General features: G+C 40.0%; 1 protein-coding gene across 11 annotated transcripts in view; it reads right to left on the bottom strand.

Annotated features, from left to right (window-relative positions):
• Positions 1-19027, bottom strand: part of WWP1 (WW domain containing E3 ubiquitin protein ligase 1) — a 68293-nt gene extending 49266 nt beyond the window's left edge. For 5 of the 11 annotated variants that reach the window (XR_015733417.1, XR_015733418.1, XM_087890765.1 and 2 more), the window contains exons 1-2: positions 15558-16774; positions 13550-13704 (exon numbers count right to left, since the gene is read on the bottom strand). Coding sequence is in view for 3 of the 11 variants with exons in the window: in XM_087890765.1 (XP_087746891.1) it covers positions 13550-13564 (15 nt within the window). In the remaining 8 variants the exon portion in view is untranslated. Of the gene's footprint in view, positions 1-1155; positions 1227-1921; positions 2306-13549; positions 13705-15557; positions 16775-18691 lie in introns of those variants that run through there. The other 6 variants (XR_015733419.1, XM_034422373.3, XM_087890770.1 and 3 more) reach the window with 2 other exon arrangements.
• Between the last annotated feature and the right edge of the window lies 1 nt (position 19028).

The raw sequence follows: 19028 nt of genomic DNA, 5'->3' as shown, positions 1-19028 counted from the left end.
TTATGTTTGTCTTTCCAATGTTCACCTAGTAGATTTCCTGTAACTGTTGACTAGACTGGTACCAGAACTTGGCCTTCTCTGATTTTGCTTTATCATTAACAACAACAAAAAATCTGTATGAAATGTATGCTAACCAATTTATCTCAAACAAAAACAGAGAGGTTGTAAGTCAAGGACTTACAGAGAGGTTGTAAGTCAAGGACTTACAAACTTACAATTCAAAGTTCTGATGACTTGAAAAAGGGACTTGCAACCCGGATCCGAGGTTCCAACAATCAGGTCCCCTCTGCAGTCAAATGATTGCATTTGGGGCACTCGGCAACAGCCTCATTTACAGCCATTTGCAATATCCCACAGTCACATGACTTCATTTTATGCTGTTTTTGTCAAAAGACAGCGCTTCGTTCCAGCTTTCAACAAAACACTTACCAAACCATTGGCTCACTTACAGTCTGCCACATTGACTTAATGACCATTGCAAAAAAACATAAAATTGAGTCAGTCACATGACCCAAGTCATTTTACAATTGTCACAATGTAAGATCCTAATAGGCAGGCATCATTGTAGACATATGTCAAGGAATACCTGTACTATATTTCTACAATCATGTCCTCTTATTCTCAAATTAAAAGCAAATAAAACATTTTACTTTTTGCTCTCTTAAACTGAATTAGAATTATATATGGTAGTGGTATGTAACTATGTATTAGTTAAAATATAGAAAAAGGTTGCTAAATATTTAGAAAAACTGTAATGGTAAAAAATTATATAAGTAAGAACTAAAAGTAATTTGGTGCTAAGGTAATAATTTAAATATGTTACTGAATAATAATCAATTGAAAAACAGCTGACATTCTGGAATGCAAGCAGTTATTTATTGTTAATATTAGCTAAGATAAAAATAAACTATTGATTTATTTTTAAAGTATTTATACTCAATTCTTCAGCTGAAAAGCTTTCAGAGCAGCTTTTATAATTAGAAACAACAGTTCCTGCCCTTAGGGTCTTATAATGTAAAAGGTATGAGAAGTAAAATGATATTCCATATTTAGATTAATAATCCATATTAGTGAAAAAGTAAATGTTAATAAATGTTACATATAAACTATAACCCAAACTATCAAAATAGTTTAAAAGTGTGGATGTTAGCTCACCTTCAATATCCTGGTCTGGGTGGTTTGTCCCCTCTACCATTCATCTCTTTCACTTAATACTATTTTTCATACTGAAATATCAGAGCATAGTGCAGATCCATAGTAACAGCAGCTTGATTACTCATTTTCCTTTTTTTTTTTTTTTCATTCTAGATCTCAAACCATAGTTCAAGTATCAAAACAACAAAAATCACACCATTTCAAACCAAACTGATCCTAATATTCCATTCTGGAATGATACATTTTGGAAACTGTAAGTATTGAAGAATGTATAAACTGATTTAATTTCAAACTAAGGTTTTGTAGTTGATATTATAGAAATGTCTACAGTGTTATAAATTTCAGCTGAAAACACAAGTTTAACACAAGAAGGGAAAGCCAATGAACTATCAAAACCCTATTCACAGATAATTAACCATTAAGCTCATTATACCACATTAAGACAAAGAAAGAACATTCTCTTTATCATTTTTCTAGATAGCAGAATGTCAATACAGATATAATGTACCTTGCCAGACAAAAGCACACAATCACCACCTCCCACAAGAATTTGGAAGTCTCAGAGGAAAACAAACCTCCTGCAACTTGTATACAAGTTGGAAAAGATGTTATTTATTTAAACCAACCTGAATCCTGATCAGTGCACATATCCACTAAGCCATTCACAACAGGTGACTGACTATCCAATGTTTATAGAAAATCTCCAACAAAGGAAGTTGTTCACTACCATTCTAGATAAATTGTTTTATTGTTCAATCATTCTTACCATCAGAAAATTCCTCCTAATGTTGAATGATTCTTCTATTTCAACATGTTCTATTTCAACATGTTCATCATCCTGCTCTTTTTCAAAAAAGAACAAGTCCACCCATCCTCTCTTCCACATGACAACCTTTCTGATATTTGCAAATCACTACAGCATTCTCTTTCCATCTTACTTTTCACAAGTTAAATATGCCCAGCTGATATAACCATTCTTCATAATGCTTTCTACTTCTTACATCCAAGTAGTTCTGGTCTAAATTTACTGGATCTCTATGTCCATTTTAATGTGAGGTACTCAGCAACTGACATAAATGTCCATGTGTAGTCTGACCACTGTTGACTATACTAGCACTGTTACTTCAGTGATTGATTTTGTTAAAATTATATTGGTCACTTTAATTGTTACATCATACTGTTTGCTCATATTCAGTTGATAGCTCCCAGAAGCCCTAATTCTTTCTCATATGCAGTGTCACTTTATAAGTCTTCCACTTTTTTAAATGTTAGCTTTTTCCAGTCTTCCAGCATCTCAACAGCTCTCTAGGAATTTTATCTGTTTTGCATGCCATTGCAAGTAACAAAGATTCCTGACAATTAACTTATTTAAAAAAAACATAAAAACATATAAAATTGCAGAAAAATATTAATTGTAAAAGCAATAACCAACAACAGCATATCACCATCATCTTTCAAAATAGCTTTAGAAATTTCAAACTTCTACAATTTTCCAGGTATTTAATATTAGGGAGATATTATAGGTATTACAGAAGTCATTAAGAAAAAGCATGTTTCTAGGTTTCAGCTTCCCTCACATCCTTAAAAAAATGGAGAACCACTAATAATTTCTCCTAGATAGAAGAGTTCCCTGAAGGATTTTTTAAAATTAATTCTTGACTAGGTTCTCCCACTTCATTCCTCAATTACATAGAAAATGCCAATCAGTTCTGCTTTCTCCATATTCTGTCATTATTCCTCCACTTCCACTACACAATGCAACAATAGCCCCTTTTCCTATACCTCATACATATTAGAACACTCACAACTATATCCAAACTCATGCTACATTTTAAATTCCTTGTCAGCCTTATCGTCTTCTGAGTTTTGTCTTTCTGACACACATCCTTAACAAGCTTGAGGTACCAATTTCTTGTCTCAGTTATGGCTCCTCAGCTTGGTCTTATAATTGCTTCCCAGCTTGTCCCACTATGATTACTCTTCATCCAATATAGACTCAATCTTTTTTTTCCATTTTTTTTTCTTCTCACTGAGTTCTTTTATGCCTATACTATTAATACAGATGGCCTTTGCTATCCACAGACTTTTTATACATGCTTTCTCATATACACAATTAACAAAGAGCAGATCTCAAGTCACAGATCTGAGTGTTCATCTATCTACAATGTTGCCCTTTTTTCATAAATTTATGAATCCACAAAATCAAATATGCCTAATCTGCAACCCTCAGATCACAATCCTGGACAGCTAGTAATGCAGCCCCACAAAATTGTAAACTATACACATTATATGATTTTATATATATTAATTATACTGTATGTTATATGCAATCCAAGACAATTCCTCTTCAACTAAAGGTTTGAAGCCAAAATGTTTGAAAACTATGCACTAAATGGTGGAAATGTTTTCTCATAAATAAAGTGTGTTTCTAAGTATTATAGTAGGATCATTCTGCTGTGATCTACCCAGTGAGCCTGACACCTAGAGGTCCCATTCTGCTGACCTTCATGGAGAGCATTCTATGTAATGCTTGTGTTTTCCTGCCTCGTTGCTCCGACACTCCTAGTGCTGGGTAATCTTCAGTCTCATTGGATTGACTGGGTGCCAATCAAACTTCCTCTACAGCCTGGTCACTCCCCCTTCATCTGCGCATGCTCAGTCTTTTCACTCAGTCGCTGGTGATTAGACTGGTGTGCCTTTTCTCTTCGAGAACTTAGCGACAGTTTAGACTTGAATTAGTGGATTTTTACTTAATTTGGCACTTTAACATCGTGAGGGCTGTGTGAGTTGGAAAGTTTCGTGGATAACAGCGCTGGGTGTGCAGGCGAGTCCCGGCTGGGACGCCTGCCGCCGCTTGACTTAATTGTTGTAACAGCACGACGGAGGGTTAAAATCTCCGCTAGCAGCCAATTATTTGCCACAAGTGAGGAGCTGGTTGTCTGGCGTGCCGGCAGAACCGGCCTCATTCTCGCAGCCCTCAGCGCCATTGCGGCTTGCGAGTCACTGCCTTGCCGGTAAACTCGCTTTGATAGGGGGGCACTTCTTGACAGCTGGCTTTGCCGTCAGAAGTCGCAGCGGCTTCGTTTAATTGCATTGGACCTGTTCCGCTTTCGTAAGGAGAACATTGGCGGTTTTATTTGGCTGCAGTCCGAGAGGCGTTGTGGAAACCGTTAATCGCCGCCTGCCATTTTCAACCGCCGTTTCAGCCTATTCCCGCCTGTGCATTTGGCAGTTATCCAGAGCGGGTGAGAAGTGTCGGACAGCAGACGCTGTCTGCGTTGTTCCTGCCTCCTGTCATCAATACTCCTTATCAAGTATTCAACATATAACAGGAAAGTAAACTTTTTTTTTTTTTTACAAATTTGAGATCTTGTGTGGGGAGGGCATTTTAAGATATTCAGTCACAATGGCGGAAGAGGAACTTTCCTCTGACCTGGATCAGGCCCCCTCACCTCCTAGACCACCTTCTCCTAAACCGCCTAGGGCTAAGAAGGGCAAGTCTAAAGCCATAGTTGAGGCAGCTCCACCTGGGATTAATCAACCAGAAGGAGTCTTCAAGGGATGTAAAGAGGATCAGCGCAGACACAAGGCCCTCGAGCGTCAATTTAATAAAGCTAAGCTTGCGGCGCAATCTGTCACTCAGAGTAATTCGGATGAGGTACTAGTGGTTCAAGCCATGGAGCATTCCCCATTACAGTCTGCAGTGCCAGACGATGTGGAGTGGCAACAAAAGGACCTAACATTAGACACACAAGGTTCCAATTTATCATATATACCAGGGGGACTATATGATCATAGGTCTACAATGGTGGGGTCTATTAATCAGCAGTTGCCACATATTGCACCTGAGGCAACTTTCACCCCAACGGCCGCTGGTCTCCAGCTTGGAGAAGGGCTCTCTGCTGCCCAAAACGTAGACTTCCAAGCCTTAGTTTCTCAAACAATTACATGGATTTTCCAAGCGGGGTTAACTCAAGCGGGATTGCCCGTGGGGCCTACAGTTGAGGCATCAGCTCAGGGCATTGCTTCTCCGTGTAAGCAGCATCATTCCATGTCAGACTATCGTTATCTAGCTGAGGAGGCTCCAGGAAGGGATTACCTGGATGAACTGGAGCTGTCAGATGATGACGAGGAAGTAGCAGGGAGACCGTCATTTCAGGGATTTTTCAAGCCATCTTTGTTCAAATCGCTCCTTCGTAAGGCGAAGGCAGCTACAAATATGGAGCAGGGAATTGACCAATCAACTGCTTCTCGTAGACAGACGGAATCTACCAGTAGTCTGTTTCCAGTACCTTCTGCAGATCACGATTATATACCTTTTCCAGATCTTTTCTCCCAAGTGGTTAAGAAACCCTGGGAGCAGCCTGGATCTCTCTCCGGACCTAACAGTTTTAATAGGAAGCTGTATTGTGCCTCTCCGGATTTAGATGCATTATTAAAATTGCCCGCTGTGGACAAGCCGGTGGCTAGTCTTACGTCGTCTTCGGTGCTTGTTAGTGATGCTGGTGAAGGCCTGAAGCTGGAGGATAAACGTGCTGAGATGACATTCCATAAGACTCACCAGGCGGCCGCCTGGGCGATAAGGGCCACCACATCAACATCTTTCTTTAATAGAGCTTCGTTGATATGGCTTCGACAATTATGCGATTGCTTACCTCCAGAGGACGCTCGCCTTCAAAAAGATGTAGCCATAATAATTGCAGCGACGGAGTATTCGGCGGATGCATCACTCGATGCAGCCAAGTTTGCATCTAGAGCATTGGCCTCCACAGTAACGTCTCGCCACCTCCTCTGGCTTCGCCATTGGAGGGCGGTTATGAAATCTAAATGGCGACTTACTGTAGCACCCTATCATGGTCAGTCCCTCTTTGGTGCTTCCATTGAGCCTATCTTGGTGGAGGGACGTGACAAGAAGAAAGTGTTGCCCTTTTCATACAGACGACTAGACCGTCGTTTTTCACCATATCCAAGGCAGCCATTTTGAATGGAACAGGGAACCAGTGGTTCCTATTCGCAACGACCAGCCTCTCAACAGTATTTCGCATACTCTGACCGTAATTCCTTTCGAGACAGAGGAAGACGTCAAACTGGATTCAAGCGGCCCTACAGAGGAATTGGTTCCCGTCCGTTCCGTCGCGGGAAATGACTCCATGAGTGCTATCCCCATTGGAGGCAAGATTCAGTTGTTCTACCACCAGTGGGAACTTTCAACGACAGACAACTGGATTATTCGCACAGTTACCGACGGTCTACAGTTGGAATTCACCTCTCCTCCTCCGTTTCATTTTCTCCAATGTCCTTTACCTACTATTCCAGCCAGTCAGACTCTTATGGAATTGGAAATAAGACATCTACTACAAATCGAGGCGGTAGAACCGGTTCCGGAACAACAACGTCACAAGGGATTCTACTCAATACTATTTCTAGTGCCCAAAAGTTCGGGGGGTTGGCGAGGCATTCTCAACCAACTAAACCTCCACGTGAAGTATCGTCGCTTCAAAATGCACTCGCTCAAGTCGCTCCTGGGGTGCATTCGTTCCGGCGATCTCATGCAATCAATAGACTTGAAAGAGGCATATTTACATGTGCCCATCCATCCGGCTCACAGGCAATTTCTGCGATTCGCTCAAGAGGGGCGGCATTTTCAATATCGAGCCATGCCTTTTGGCTTCTCGTCGGCGCCGAGAACATTTACAAAGTTTATGGCGGCAGTAGCAGCAACGCTCAGGGAACACTCGGTGAGAATAGTTTGTTACCCGGACGATATATTGATACTATCTTCGTCCCCAGTTCAAGCAAACCTAGACAGGCAGCAGATGATTCACACATTACAAGCTCACGGCCTTACCATCAATTGGGACAAGAGTCACCTCATTCCAACTACACGGCTATTACACTTAGGAGCGGTAATAGATTCGATACAAGGTCTAGTTTACCTTTCACCCGACTGTCAAGTCAGCATTTGGGAATTGGTGTCACAGGTGCTATCACAAAGGACTATATCTCTACTTCGCTTGTCCCAACTATTGGGCAAACTTATTTCGTGTATAAACATAGTGCCATGGGCTCGTCACCACTCGTGCCAATTGCAGTGGTTCCTGTTACCCTTTCAAAAGCAGGGCAAGGCAGACTCATTAACCTAGGTAACAGTGTCTCTTCCAGTTAAACTATCTCTGAAGTGGTCGCTGTCCCCAGCCTTATGTGCGGGAATCCTATTTCTCGAACCAAACAGGGTCACGCTGACCACGGATGCGAGCCTCTATGGATGGGGAGCCCATTTGGAGTCTCAACTGGCACAGGGTACCTGGACCCTCTCCGAGAAACAACACAGTATTAATTGGCTGGAGTTGCGTGCAGTAAGGCTGGCACTACGTCATTTTCACCAACAACTAGCAAAAAGACATGTGCTAGTTTTAACCGACAACATGGCCACAAAGGCTCATTTGAACAGGCAGGGGGGCACGCGGTCCAAATCACTAATGGACGAGACGGAACGGCTGATGTCGTGGGCAGAGAATCACGTCCTTTCGTTGAAAGCAGAACACATATCAGGTGCAGTCAATCAGGAAGCGGATTGGCTGAGCAGGGGTCGTTTCGACCAGTCGGAATGGAAGCTGGATCCGAAATTATTTGTAGAGATAGTCAACAAGTTCGGAGTCCTACTTGTCGACCTATTCGCTACAGCAAAGAACACACAGCTCCCGAGGTTCTTCTCTCGATTTCCAACACCAGGTGCAGAAAGGCTGAACGCCTTAAGGTCGCCGTGGCCTCGGGGGTTTCTATATGCATTTTCTCCCATCCTAATCATTCCACAGGTCATCTGGAAAATGATGGAAGAGAAGGCGGACCTTGTACTAGTGGCTCCGTATTGGCCTCGTTGGGAGTGGCTTGCGGATCTGGTGGATCGGTCCACAGAACCACCGTGGAGGATCCCGCGCAACAAGATATCGCTAAGCCAAGGGGCCGTGTGTCACCCAAATCCAGACTGGCTCCAGTTAACCGTCTGGCGCTTGAAAGGATACGATTAACGAAAGACCTTCTTCCAAGCAAAGTCATATCTACTATTCAAGCGGCCAGACGTCCGTCGACAATACGAATTTATAATGTGTCTTGGAGGATCTTCGTTCAGTGGTGTGTGACTAAACATATAGATCCTACGTCTGCGACGGTTCCAGAGGTTCTTCAATTCCTGCAGTCGGGATTTGATAAAGGATTGAAGCCTTCTACACTAAGACGTCAGGTTGCTGCGTTAGCAACAGTTCTTCTAGGTGACAAGGGACATTCGTTGTCACAAGATCCACTGATTAGGTCATTTTTAAGGGGTACGGTTAATCTGAGGCCTCCTGTAGTGCACCGATACCCAACTTGGGACCTTACCTTAGTGTTACAGTCTCTTACTTCTGAACCCTTTGAACCGATCAAAGATGCTCCACTACGATATATCACATTGAAAATAGCATTTCTTCTGGCAGTAACATCAGGTCGCAGAGTGTCAGAATTAGCCGCATTATCAATTCGTCAAGATCTTTGTATTTTCTTTCCGGATAGGGTGGTTATGCGACTGGATCTGGTGTTCATTCCGAAAATCAATTCTCTATTTCATCGTGCTCAAGAGATTGTTTTGCCTAATTTTTGCCTGAATCCTAAACACCCATTAGAGAGCAAGTGGCATACGCTCGATGTTCATAAGGCGTTAAATGTTATATCAAAAGAACGGCTTCATTCCGTAAGATGAGGCTCTGTTGGTCTCCTTTTTACCATCTTCTATGGGGCAAAAGGTTTCATCAGCAACAATTGGAAGATGGATTAAAGCTTGTATTTCTGCAGCTTACAATTCGCAGGGGGTTCAAGTTCCAAAGGGGATTGTACCACATTCGACCCGAAGTGCTGCCACATAAGCCGCTTGGGCTACGCAGGCCTCTATTGAGGAAATATGTAGGGCGGCCTCATGGTCGTCAATCTCCTCTTTTATCAGACACTACCAGTTGGATTCATTTGCTTCGGCAGATGCTTCGTTTGGTAGAAGGGCTTTGCAAGCAGTAACGTCCTCCCGTGGCCAGGGGATGGGTTTGAGGCCCTCCCATTCTCAATAGGCTTGGGTATGTCCCAGCACTAGGAGTGTCGGAGCAACGAGGCAGGAAAACGGACGTTGTCTTACCTGAACGTCCCTTTTCTGCTCGTTGATCCGACACTCCGGCCCTCCCATGGGGTTTTTTCCATCACCTGGCCCGGTTGGGTTGTTTTTTTGGATTGTCGTCCTCTACAGCTGCTGGAAATCCTGAGGTTTAATCGATGGTTGGATGCCTTTCTGGAACTTCCTATGTACATTATTGGTCTATGAAGTAAAGTGGCTTCGTGAAAAGACTGAGTATGCGCAGATGAAGGGGGAGTGACCAGGCTGTAGAGGAAGTTTGATTGGCACCCAGTCAACCCAATGAGACTGAAGATTACCCAGCACTAGGAGTGTCGGATCAACGAGCAGAAAAGGGATGTTCAGGTAAGACAATGTCCGTTTTCTTCCCTTTTCTTTATGAGTCTCAAAGATGGCTGGCCTCCAATATAAAGCCTTTCATTTTATACTTCAGCAAAATGCAAACTTTCATTTGCAAAAGGTGTAATTTGTATGCTCTTCTGCTCTGCCTCAAAAACTCAAATATCCCTAAACTGCTTTGCATAATAATTTATCTTAAATCTTTCAATACCAAAAAGACATTTTAGCAAGTGATCATCTAAGAGGCAACTTGTTTGTCAGATCAACAGTTATTTAGTCCAATAATTTATTCAATTATTCCATTTCTCCCACTGGCCAAAGTTATGATCCTTTTATTCCTAGGGTTTCTATTTTAGTTGCAACAACAATGTTCCAAAGAACAGGCAGGCAGGAAAAGGCCGGTCATCTTAGACATAATTCATCAGGATTGTATTAGAACTTGGTCTTAGTTTCATGGTTCATATAAGTAATATATGAAGCAAAATGAAAGAATATCATTTACTAAAAACAAGAAGGCATCACAGCTCTTAGATGAGAGATAAAGATTTTAGGGTCAAATAGTAAGATTTAAACTAAAGGTATAGCCTTCTTACTTATTTGCTATATCCTGAGAGCTTCTAGGATGTGGCTACCCCTGAACCTCTTCCCTTCTCCCTCACCCATTTTGGGACTGCACAGTCTCTTAATCTGAACCACTTTCTGGGAAAGCTCTGTTGGCAATGTTCCCATTGCTTTTGCAGGAGCATATTTCATCACATGAAGTTAGATCAGCAGTCTGGTAGTTACAGTATTAGAATATTTAGGAAGTGATAGAATAGCTGTAGAAATAAGACAAACAACAGAAGAATCTGTAGAGATTCTAATCAACTTTGCCAGCAAATCTGGATCCGATGGCTAAAAGATTGTAAGAATTCAGTCTATGCACCAATATCAAAGATAAAAAACAGAGTATGTTAACTACAGTACATGTAGGACTTTATTTAGGCTGGCATTGCCATCACATATATCACATATTAGGGCACATATTTGCATCACTTAGCAACAGCAATCCTAATTATTGTTGTAACAATAATTAGGTTGCATAGTTCATTAAACAGAAAAGGATGGGAGTTTCAGGCAAGGAGTGCAGGCGTTGCTGTGGACAGGCACTACAGAGCACAGATGGGTTGGGGGGAGCACAGAAGAGCCATAGGAAAGTTGACAGGACTATCTGTATTGAATAAGTCTTAATTTTACACACTAACAAAATACTACTTCAGATCATGGCCGATACCATTTTTAACAGCTTAATTTGCAGGCCCTGTAATGAAGAGATTCAGTGTAATTTCCAGGGGGAATCATAAATTTCTTGGCAACAGGTATCATATATAAAGTAACTAAGGTTTAGTTTGTAGGAACATAAAGCTTAGTGATTCTTAATGGAAGAACAGCTAATAAGAATATAAAGACAGTGTTTAAAATTTGTTTCATTCTGTGACAAATCATATTTCAAAATCACTGATTGAGTGATATTGCCATTTGATGCAATCTGGTTATTAAATATCCCAACAGTTTTTGAATATGCATTATCCATTTTAACAATCAAAAGTTGGAATAATATACTAAATATATAAGCTGTTGTTAAGTTGTATAGTCATGGTAAATTTAATATTTATCTTTCATTGATATTTCTATTGTTGCATATTGTTGTCAAATTATGTAATATTTGAGTTGTTCAGTTTCTGAATCATAATTCATTAACAACCCCTGAGGTAGATGTAGTTGCCGAGTATGTAGCAACTGGGATATTAATGCAGGACTTGTTGCTGAGAATTTAGAAGTCAGTGTTCGGCACCCTTCTGTCTGTGTGAGAGTCAGGGATACAGGGTGTGTGTGTGTGTGTGTGTGTGTGTTGGCAGCCTTGCCCCCAAACTGGCCAATGAAAGAGACCAGTCCTGGAGTGGGGTAGATTGAATGTGAATGGAGCTGGAGTTGAGGGAGAGTTCCTTCTGGTGCTGAGATCTAATACTGAAGGGCCTCAGGAACCTTTTCTCTTCACATTCTCCTCACTGAGTAATTTCGTTGGGAGCCACAGTTAGGAAAGAATACGGTTATCAACAGGGAAGAGGGGATAGCTCAGAAGAGATGGGAGCTGGTTATAAGATCCCAATAGTGATGAATAAAGGAAAATATGGCAAGAGTTGAGAAATGTGTTGTTCATGAGGACTGAGCCACAGGTACTACTATATTTTTTGCACTATAAGACACACCGGACCATAAGACACACAGTAGCTTTAGAGGAGGAAAAGTAGAAAAAAAAAATCTGCCTCTGCCTCCCAGCATCCATCCGGTATTCATCTGGCTAGCATCCTTGCAGCAAACAGCAAACAGCCTGGTCAGCTTCAGCATGTTATCGCTGCCCCAGCATGTGGCTCATCAGGGCTCCACTCCGTTGTGCCCACCATTCGTCAACTGAGCTGAGCTGCTGCCACCGGCAAGGAATACTGGAGCCTTTGCTGCTGAGCAGCTGATTGGTGGTTGAAACGGCCTCCCAGAATATCACCAATCAGCTGTTCTAGGCAACGGAGATTGCTGCCGCCAATCACCAGCGATAGGCAGTGGTGGTGGCGATCCCTGTCACCTGGAACAGCTGATCGGCAATATTCCGGGAAGCCAATCCAACCACCAATCAGCTGCTCAGCAGCGAAGGCTCCAGAATTCCCCAGCAGCAGTAAACGGTTCACCCCTGCACACCAACCCCCCTCCCCCCACCGCAGTATTTACTCTATACGACACACAGACATTTCCACCCACTTTTTAGGGGGGGAAGTGCGTCTTATAGTGTGAAAAGTACAGTAATTCCTGTGGCATGTTCCAGTTTCTTAGACTCAACTGTAAGCCCCAGATGGTAGGCTTTCAAGGTTCTGGGCTGTCTGCTGGTGGTGGTGAAGACTAGATCAGTTTGTAATAAAGCTATCTTGATTCTATTGGTTTTTTTTAATGTTTCTAGCATTTTTAATTGTATTTTTTTTTTGTAGGCTACCCAGGGTTATTGATTGAGATAGATGGCTATAGAAAATGAATGATTGATTGACTGACTGACTGACTGACTGAATAAATATAATTGATTCACCAGCATTTAACACGATTGCTCCCAGAACTGCACTGATTACTGGCTAGTTGTTATGTTTAAAGCCCTTCATAGTTTAGGACCTGGGAATGTTCAGGGCTGCTAACTCTATCTGCATGTCGATCAGGATTGTTCTGATTTTTGCATTCCTTGTCTTATGGAATGTCATCTGCAGGATCTATGCTTCATAATGTATTTAATCGAATTTATATGGCCTAACATATCAAGAAAAGCTTTCCTTCAGAGATTGGTTCAGTTCTCACGCTACTGAGTTTTCATGAAGAAATAAAAGATTTGACTGTTTCAGTATGCTTTCATGACTCGATATGTTACTTTGTTCTTCCAATTAGAATTTCTAGAACAAATAACTATCAAGGTGTTGGTGTACCTAGATAATTGTTTTGTACTGATGAAAAATATTTAATCATATATTTGCTAGTCAAACCAGATTTTTTTTAGTTTAGTAGCATTTTTAGTCAGGATTTGTATTTAATACTTTGTTTTTGTTCTGTGCAACAATGTTTCCAGAAAGAAGAACATGTTACATGCATATCTTTGGAGAATACTTTAAAAGTTTCATTTTACATATACATTTGATTAAAATGTATAGTTTTTAAAATGACCAGGTCAAATAGTCCTGGTAGGTTTCTGAAAGTTAAACCACTAATTTACTGATTAAACTGGCTATGCAATATCAGTAGACCTTTCTTCATTTTTTATGAAAGACAAAAATAATTAAGAACTTTTAAAAAATAATTTTAAGTTCTTTTTTGCTTGAAAAAAACTGGCTTTACCTGATAACAATACATGGAGATGTTTATGATGTCTTTAAGAGTCAAGCTCAAGTTGAAAGAAACTATAGATTATGCTTTGGCTTAAGTGTCCAAGATAAAATAGATATACTAGGGACGTTTCTTGCCTTGTGGACTATCTTGTTGACTAGTTGACTCTGAAAATTAAGGAAGAGATAAATTACTTCATGTTTCTTTTTAGATTATTCTAGCAGTGTGTTTTACTTCTGAATTAATACTAGTGGGTTAAGTATGCTGAGTATTCTATCCATTAGGTGTAAACTAATAGTGGATTGAATTTAATTGGCTCTTGCTATCTCATCTCTGGGTTTGGGTCTGACACTTCATCTTCTAGTATTAGCAATTCTTATAAGTAATGACCACCTTCTAAAGTAACTTGAACACTGACATCTTTATTGCACAAAATTTCATAAGCTCCATCTTTGTTTGATCTTCTTAATTACTATCCGTCAAGTTTCTGGTGAGGATTCATGGCAAACTAGATGTTGAAGGAATGGGATGGCATTACAATCAGATCAGTAGCAGACAATGAAGAGGAAAGATTATGAGATTGCCTACTTGCACTCTGGACAACTGCTCCTTGTAAGTAAACTGGAGGAACTGAGGCTTTTGTGGTTGCATCATGAGTTGGGAGTCAAAGGATTTCAATCAAACTCACAACCACAATGCATTTTATATGAATATAAAAGCTCACATAAGCCTCATTATTTAACCATTTTTGGATATAAATAATTTACAGCTAGAGAGATGTTCTGACTGGCAGAATAAAAATTTCATTTGGTGAGTTATTATGCTTTCTGGATTACAAAGGAATAAAGAAAAAAGGTTTTAAAGATTTAAACATTTTTGCCAAAAAAACATAACAAGGAGTTGATGTAAGAAACTTTAAAACAGGTAAAGAAACAGTTATCTCAAAAAATTATTTTAGGGTGAAAATGCTTTTAAACTAATTGGATTTAAAAAACAAATCAAAAACCAATCACAGGACTGGTTTTTATTTTCTATTAAAAAGGGCAGACAATTGGGGGATTTAAAGGACAAAAGATACAGATAACTTCAAACACTTTGAAGTTAATTATAACTATGCAACTATGTTGACTGTGATGCTGCCTGGAACTACGGAATGCCACTTGAGACTAAAGTATTAAGGACACAGGAAGACAAAAATTAAAAGGGGGATAGCTTGTCTTTTCTCTTTTCCTTGTTTGATACACTTTCATTTTTGGATAATGTAATAGCAACCCAACCACCAGAAAAGTAACAAAAATGGAGGAGAGGACTACTAGAGCAAACTATAGAGAGAGGAATTACATCAGATTTGCTCAGAAAATATTTGAGCAACTGACCAGAAAGTTAGCTGAATTGCTTAACATAAATTTATAGTTTTTGAAAAAAGAATGAAGAAAAGACTTGTAAAGATGAAATAGTTAAGAAATAATAAACTCTTTTAATTAAAAATTAAAGAATTTAATTAAAAACAAATTATTTTGATCAACCAAGTATTTTGATCAAACCCTACTTTGAGCTCTTAAAAGTTTCACTTTTCCCTATATTTTTCTCCCACCTATCAATTCCACCAACAAAAATAATTAAAACTACCATTTAACCCACCTAATCCCTATCCCTACCCATTTTTGATTCATTCTGTTTACCATGTTTAAGTTTATTCATCTCCGTACAAAGTCATCTCCATCTCCACTATCCTTTTTTTCCCCTTTGAGCTCCAATATATGTCTTGGCTTCTGATGGCTTTTAAAAGAAGTTAAATTAATGGACTAAATAAAATTCTACTTTTTCTTTGGATTTCTATTTGAAGAGAATGACCTAAATCTCAAAGAAGCATGGAATAGTAGGCATTAATGCTGCTTTAGCTATAGATTATGATCAGTGCCCCTCTCCCCAACTGGACTAAGCTATTGCAAGAAAGCTCAGTTATTGTGGTGAAAACTTTACTCTTTTTGATGTCAACAGAGGGATAAAAGCTGATTACATCTGCTCTGATGAAGGACGGCCTTTCATTCTTCCTTGCGAATACTGTAGCAATAAACATTCCACAATGCTGTAGCACAATAATGACTTATTTTAAGGATATGAAACTTGCTCTGGAAGCTTTATCAGCTGAAAAATAGGACATAAATATTTGAAGTAAATAAGTATAGTCATTCCACTGAATCTGCTGCATTTTGTTTTCTCTCTGTCTCTCCTGAACAACTTTCATCATTCTTTAAAAAACATAGTTTATATTTAAGAACTGGTATCTGTACTTGTCTTTCTTCATCCTTTTTGCAGTACTGTATTCTTTTTATATTGCAAATTTGATTCAAATCTGAACTAGGCTACAATAGTTCTTTAACAACATGATTTATAGCTTAGTGTAGCTTAGTACAATACCTGAACCTAACCTTCATGAGACTTTGTTGAAATAACAAAGAATTGCATAAAATATAATGCTACTTAAATATTCAAATACTTGTTTGTGTTTATTGATATTTAGATCTATAATTTGAAAAGCCCAAAAGTACCAACATTTGAACAGAACAAGTAATTACATTCAAATCCCGCTTGCTTCATTTTGTCTCATTAGCAATAATTTCAGAGTTCTGCAGAACTATTACCTAAAGAGTAGCAACTTTTCTAATTTCCCATATCCATTAAAATCTACCTTAACTCTATCTACTAATGTTTTGAATTATGCTCAGAAAACAAAAATCAGTAATGCTATTTTAATACTGCCAAAATAAATTCTATTTTTTTAGTTTCCAAGCATATAATACAATTAACTTGATAGTATGCTCCATTTAGCTCAGTGAGACTAATCTTTATGTCACTACTATAGTTATAAAGGTAAGACACTAAACTGCAATTAGTCACTATATTATGTTTCAGTTGATGTTTATAAGTAATACACCATGTTGCACTTTAACACATTAACATGGATGCTAACAAGACATATGTACTTATGGCAAAGCTCTCTTTGTCTCAGATAGTATTAAGCTATAAATCTGATTTTAAGAGAAGCCTTAGACTGGTAAGTAAAAAAAAAAAAAAATCCCAGAAGAAGGCAAAAACAAACCACTTCCATACTATTGCCAAAAAAACCTAACAGATAGTCAGTCATGTAATCACTACTAGCTGAGCTTGACTTGAATACATCTGTACCTTTTAAAATTACATATTTTTCTATCTTTTTTGAAATGTCAATTGCCACTAGCTTTTATACATTGTTGAAATGACATGGAAATAAATCCTGCTAATGGTACTTGGTTTTGCTCCCATTATTGTAACTGGAAAACTTCACTTGGTTAGTTTCTGCTAAAGAATAGTAAATTGATCACATAAAGCACAGAATTCTTAGTGGGTAGGAGCTAAGTTGGTCCATATCTCAAATTATTATGGTAAGTTACCAGCTAAATTAGCAATATTTTGAAAATTAATATTATTTTTTGTCTTTTTTAAGTGAGAAATGGGATGCTACAAAGGTGACAAGCTGGAGGAAATAATATTATGTTTAATGGTGATAAAAACAAAACTATGGCAATTACAGCCTGTTAATGAAGAGTGGCAAAGATTACTGCCCAAAATTCCTATTCCACAAGTACCTGTGCATTTTATTATCTTAAAAGATGACCTATATATAGTTAAAATATTAAACATCAGTTCAATACTGTAGGTTAGATCTGAACCTAAAAGATTAAAGACACTAATCTGCCAAAAAAAACTGAAAACATGTTTAAGATCTAGGACATATTATTCCAAAATGTAGTAGATATTTCTAAGCAAAGCAAGCCTTAATGGAAAGCCTTGTATCGCATTACAGTGCTTGATAAAAAGACAAAGATAAAAAGTTTACTCAATAAACTTTTTAATATTTTTTTATTTTATTCAATAAACTTTTTAAAACTTTTTTAATAAAAAAGTTTATTAAATAAAATACTTCAACATCAAGCAATTACATAAAGAAGAATCAAGTATGACTTGAATACTAATATCCACCAACCCATTTCAGAACACATCATAACGTCACATCATAAGTCAACTTCACTTTAAAACGCAGTAAGATTTTAGTCTTAAGACTTCATTATTCGGTTTTCAGAAGAATGCTATTAAACTTATTGCATAACACTTTTTTTCTACCATGTCAATCAATGCTATACATCACATGCACTTTTTATTGAAAGCAAGTCAGGGACTTAGGGAGCTGTTTTCAAATCAACATCTGCATTATCTAGCCAGCTACAACAACAACCACAAAATTGTTCAAAACTGTGTGGAAATGGGGAATATTTTGGTAAGATATAATCAACCCTTCCAGACTTTCAGCCTTCCAGCAGCAACACGCTCTACACTTGGGAGAAAAGCTGTATTACTGTATGCAGTATTTTGGGCAAAGGAGGGGAAGAGGGGGGGTTGCAAGACCAAGAAACGCTGCAGAGTTAAAGCAAGTCATCCTAAAGTGAGACACTCCTTTTCCTCATCACCTCCTCCTTCCCAGAAATAAATACCAACAAACATAAAGACAGAACCCAATATATCCCCCTGTCCTTTGGATCCAGAAATAAGTCACCCCTGGTGTGGCCAAAATGCTTCCCAGGGCACCCGACGCCTCTGCCAATCAACGCTGCTAACGGGGTTCAAGGTTCAGCCCTCAACCTGGCTCCTCTCCCACGGCCCGCCTTACCCTCTCTACCCCTCCCGGCAGTTAAAGACCTAAAATGCGAATAAACAAGGTGACACCAGGCCAAGGAGTGAGTCGGGTCTGTAAAGAGAAGGCCGGCAATCAGCCTCTGCCCTCCGGGTTTCCCTTGAACAAGCCGGGCAAGGGAGGAAAAAAAAAAAAACAGAGGACAGATCTCGCCCTCCTCTCCGATTTGTTCAGCTGGGACGTCAGCGGTCCCCGAGGGGCACGAAGAGCTCCTTCCCCAAATACGACCCCCAAAAGAAGCAATAGCGTGTCTTGCCCACCCCCACCCCCGCCTCCTGTCTGTCTGTCTCTCTCTCAGGCCCCCACCAAGGAATAGAATACTCGGGGCGAGACTACGGCGGCGGCGGCTACGCAGCCTGTTTATTTGTCAAGAGTCAAAGCTGGCTGAATGGCTGCTTTTCCTCTCACTCGCTCGGTCTTACCGTGGCTCGGAGCCCAGCTGCGAGGTAGTGCCGCCACCGCCGCCCCCCTTTTCTCTCTCTCTCTCTCTCTCTCTCTCTCTCTCTGACAAGAGAGGGGCTGGGTTATCTCCTCAACCTTCGGCACCGCTCCCAACCATCGGCACCGCCGCCGCCGCTGCCGCCCCAGCGCAACAAAATGATGCCATCTCACAGCAGCGGCATCGGAGCCTCTCCTCACAGGAGAGCGCGCTCTCGCGCTCGGGCTCCCGTCTGCCCCTGGCGGCGCGCGCCTCAACCGTCGAGGAAGGGGGAGGAGAAGGCGAGACAACCCCCAAAGCGCGACCCAAGCCGTGAGGCG

Source organism: Pantherophis guttatus, chromosome 3 (genome assembly GCF_059756535.1).
Source record: "Pantherophis guttatus breed Tessera chromosome 3, ASM5975653v1, whole genome shotgun sequence".
NCBI lineage: Eukaryota > Metazoa > Chordata > Lepidosauria > Squamata > Colubridae > Pantherophis > Pantherophis guttatus.
This window is presented reverse-complemented; position numbering and strand designations above follow the sequence as displayed.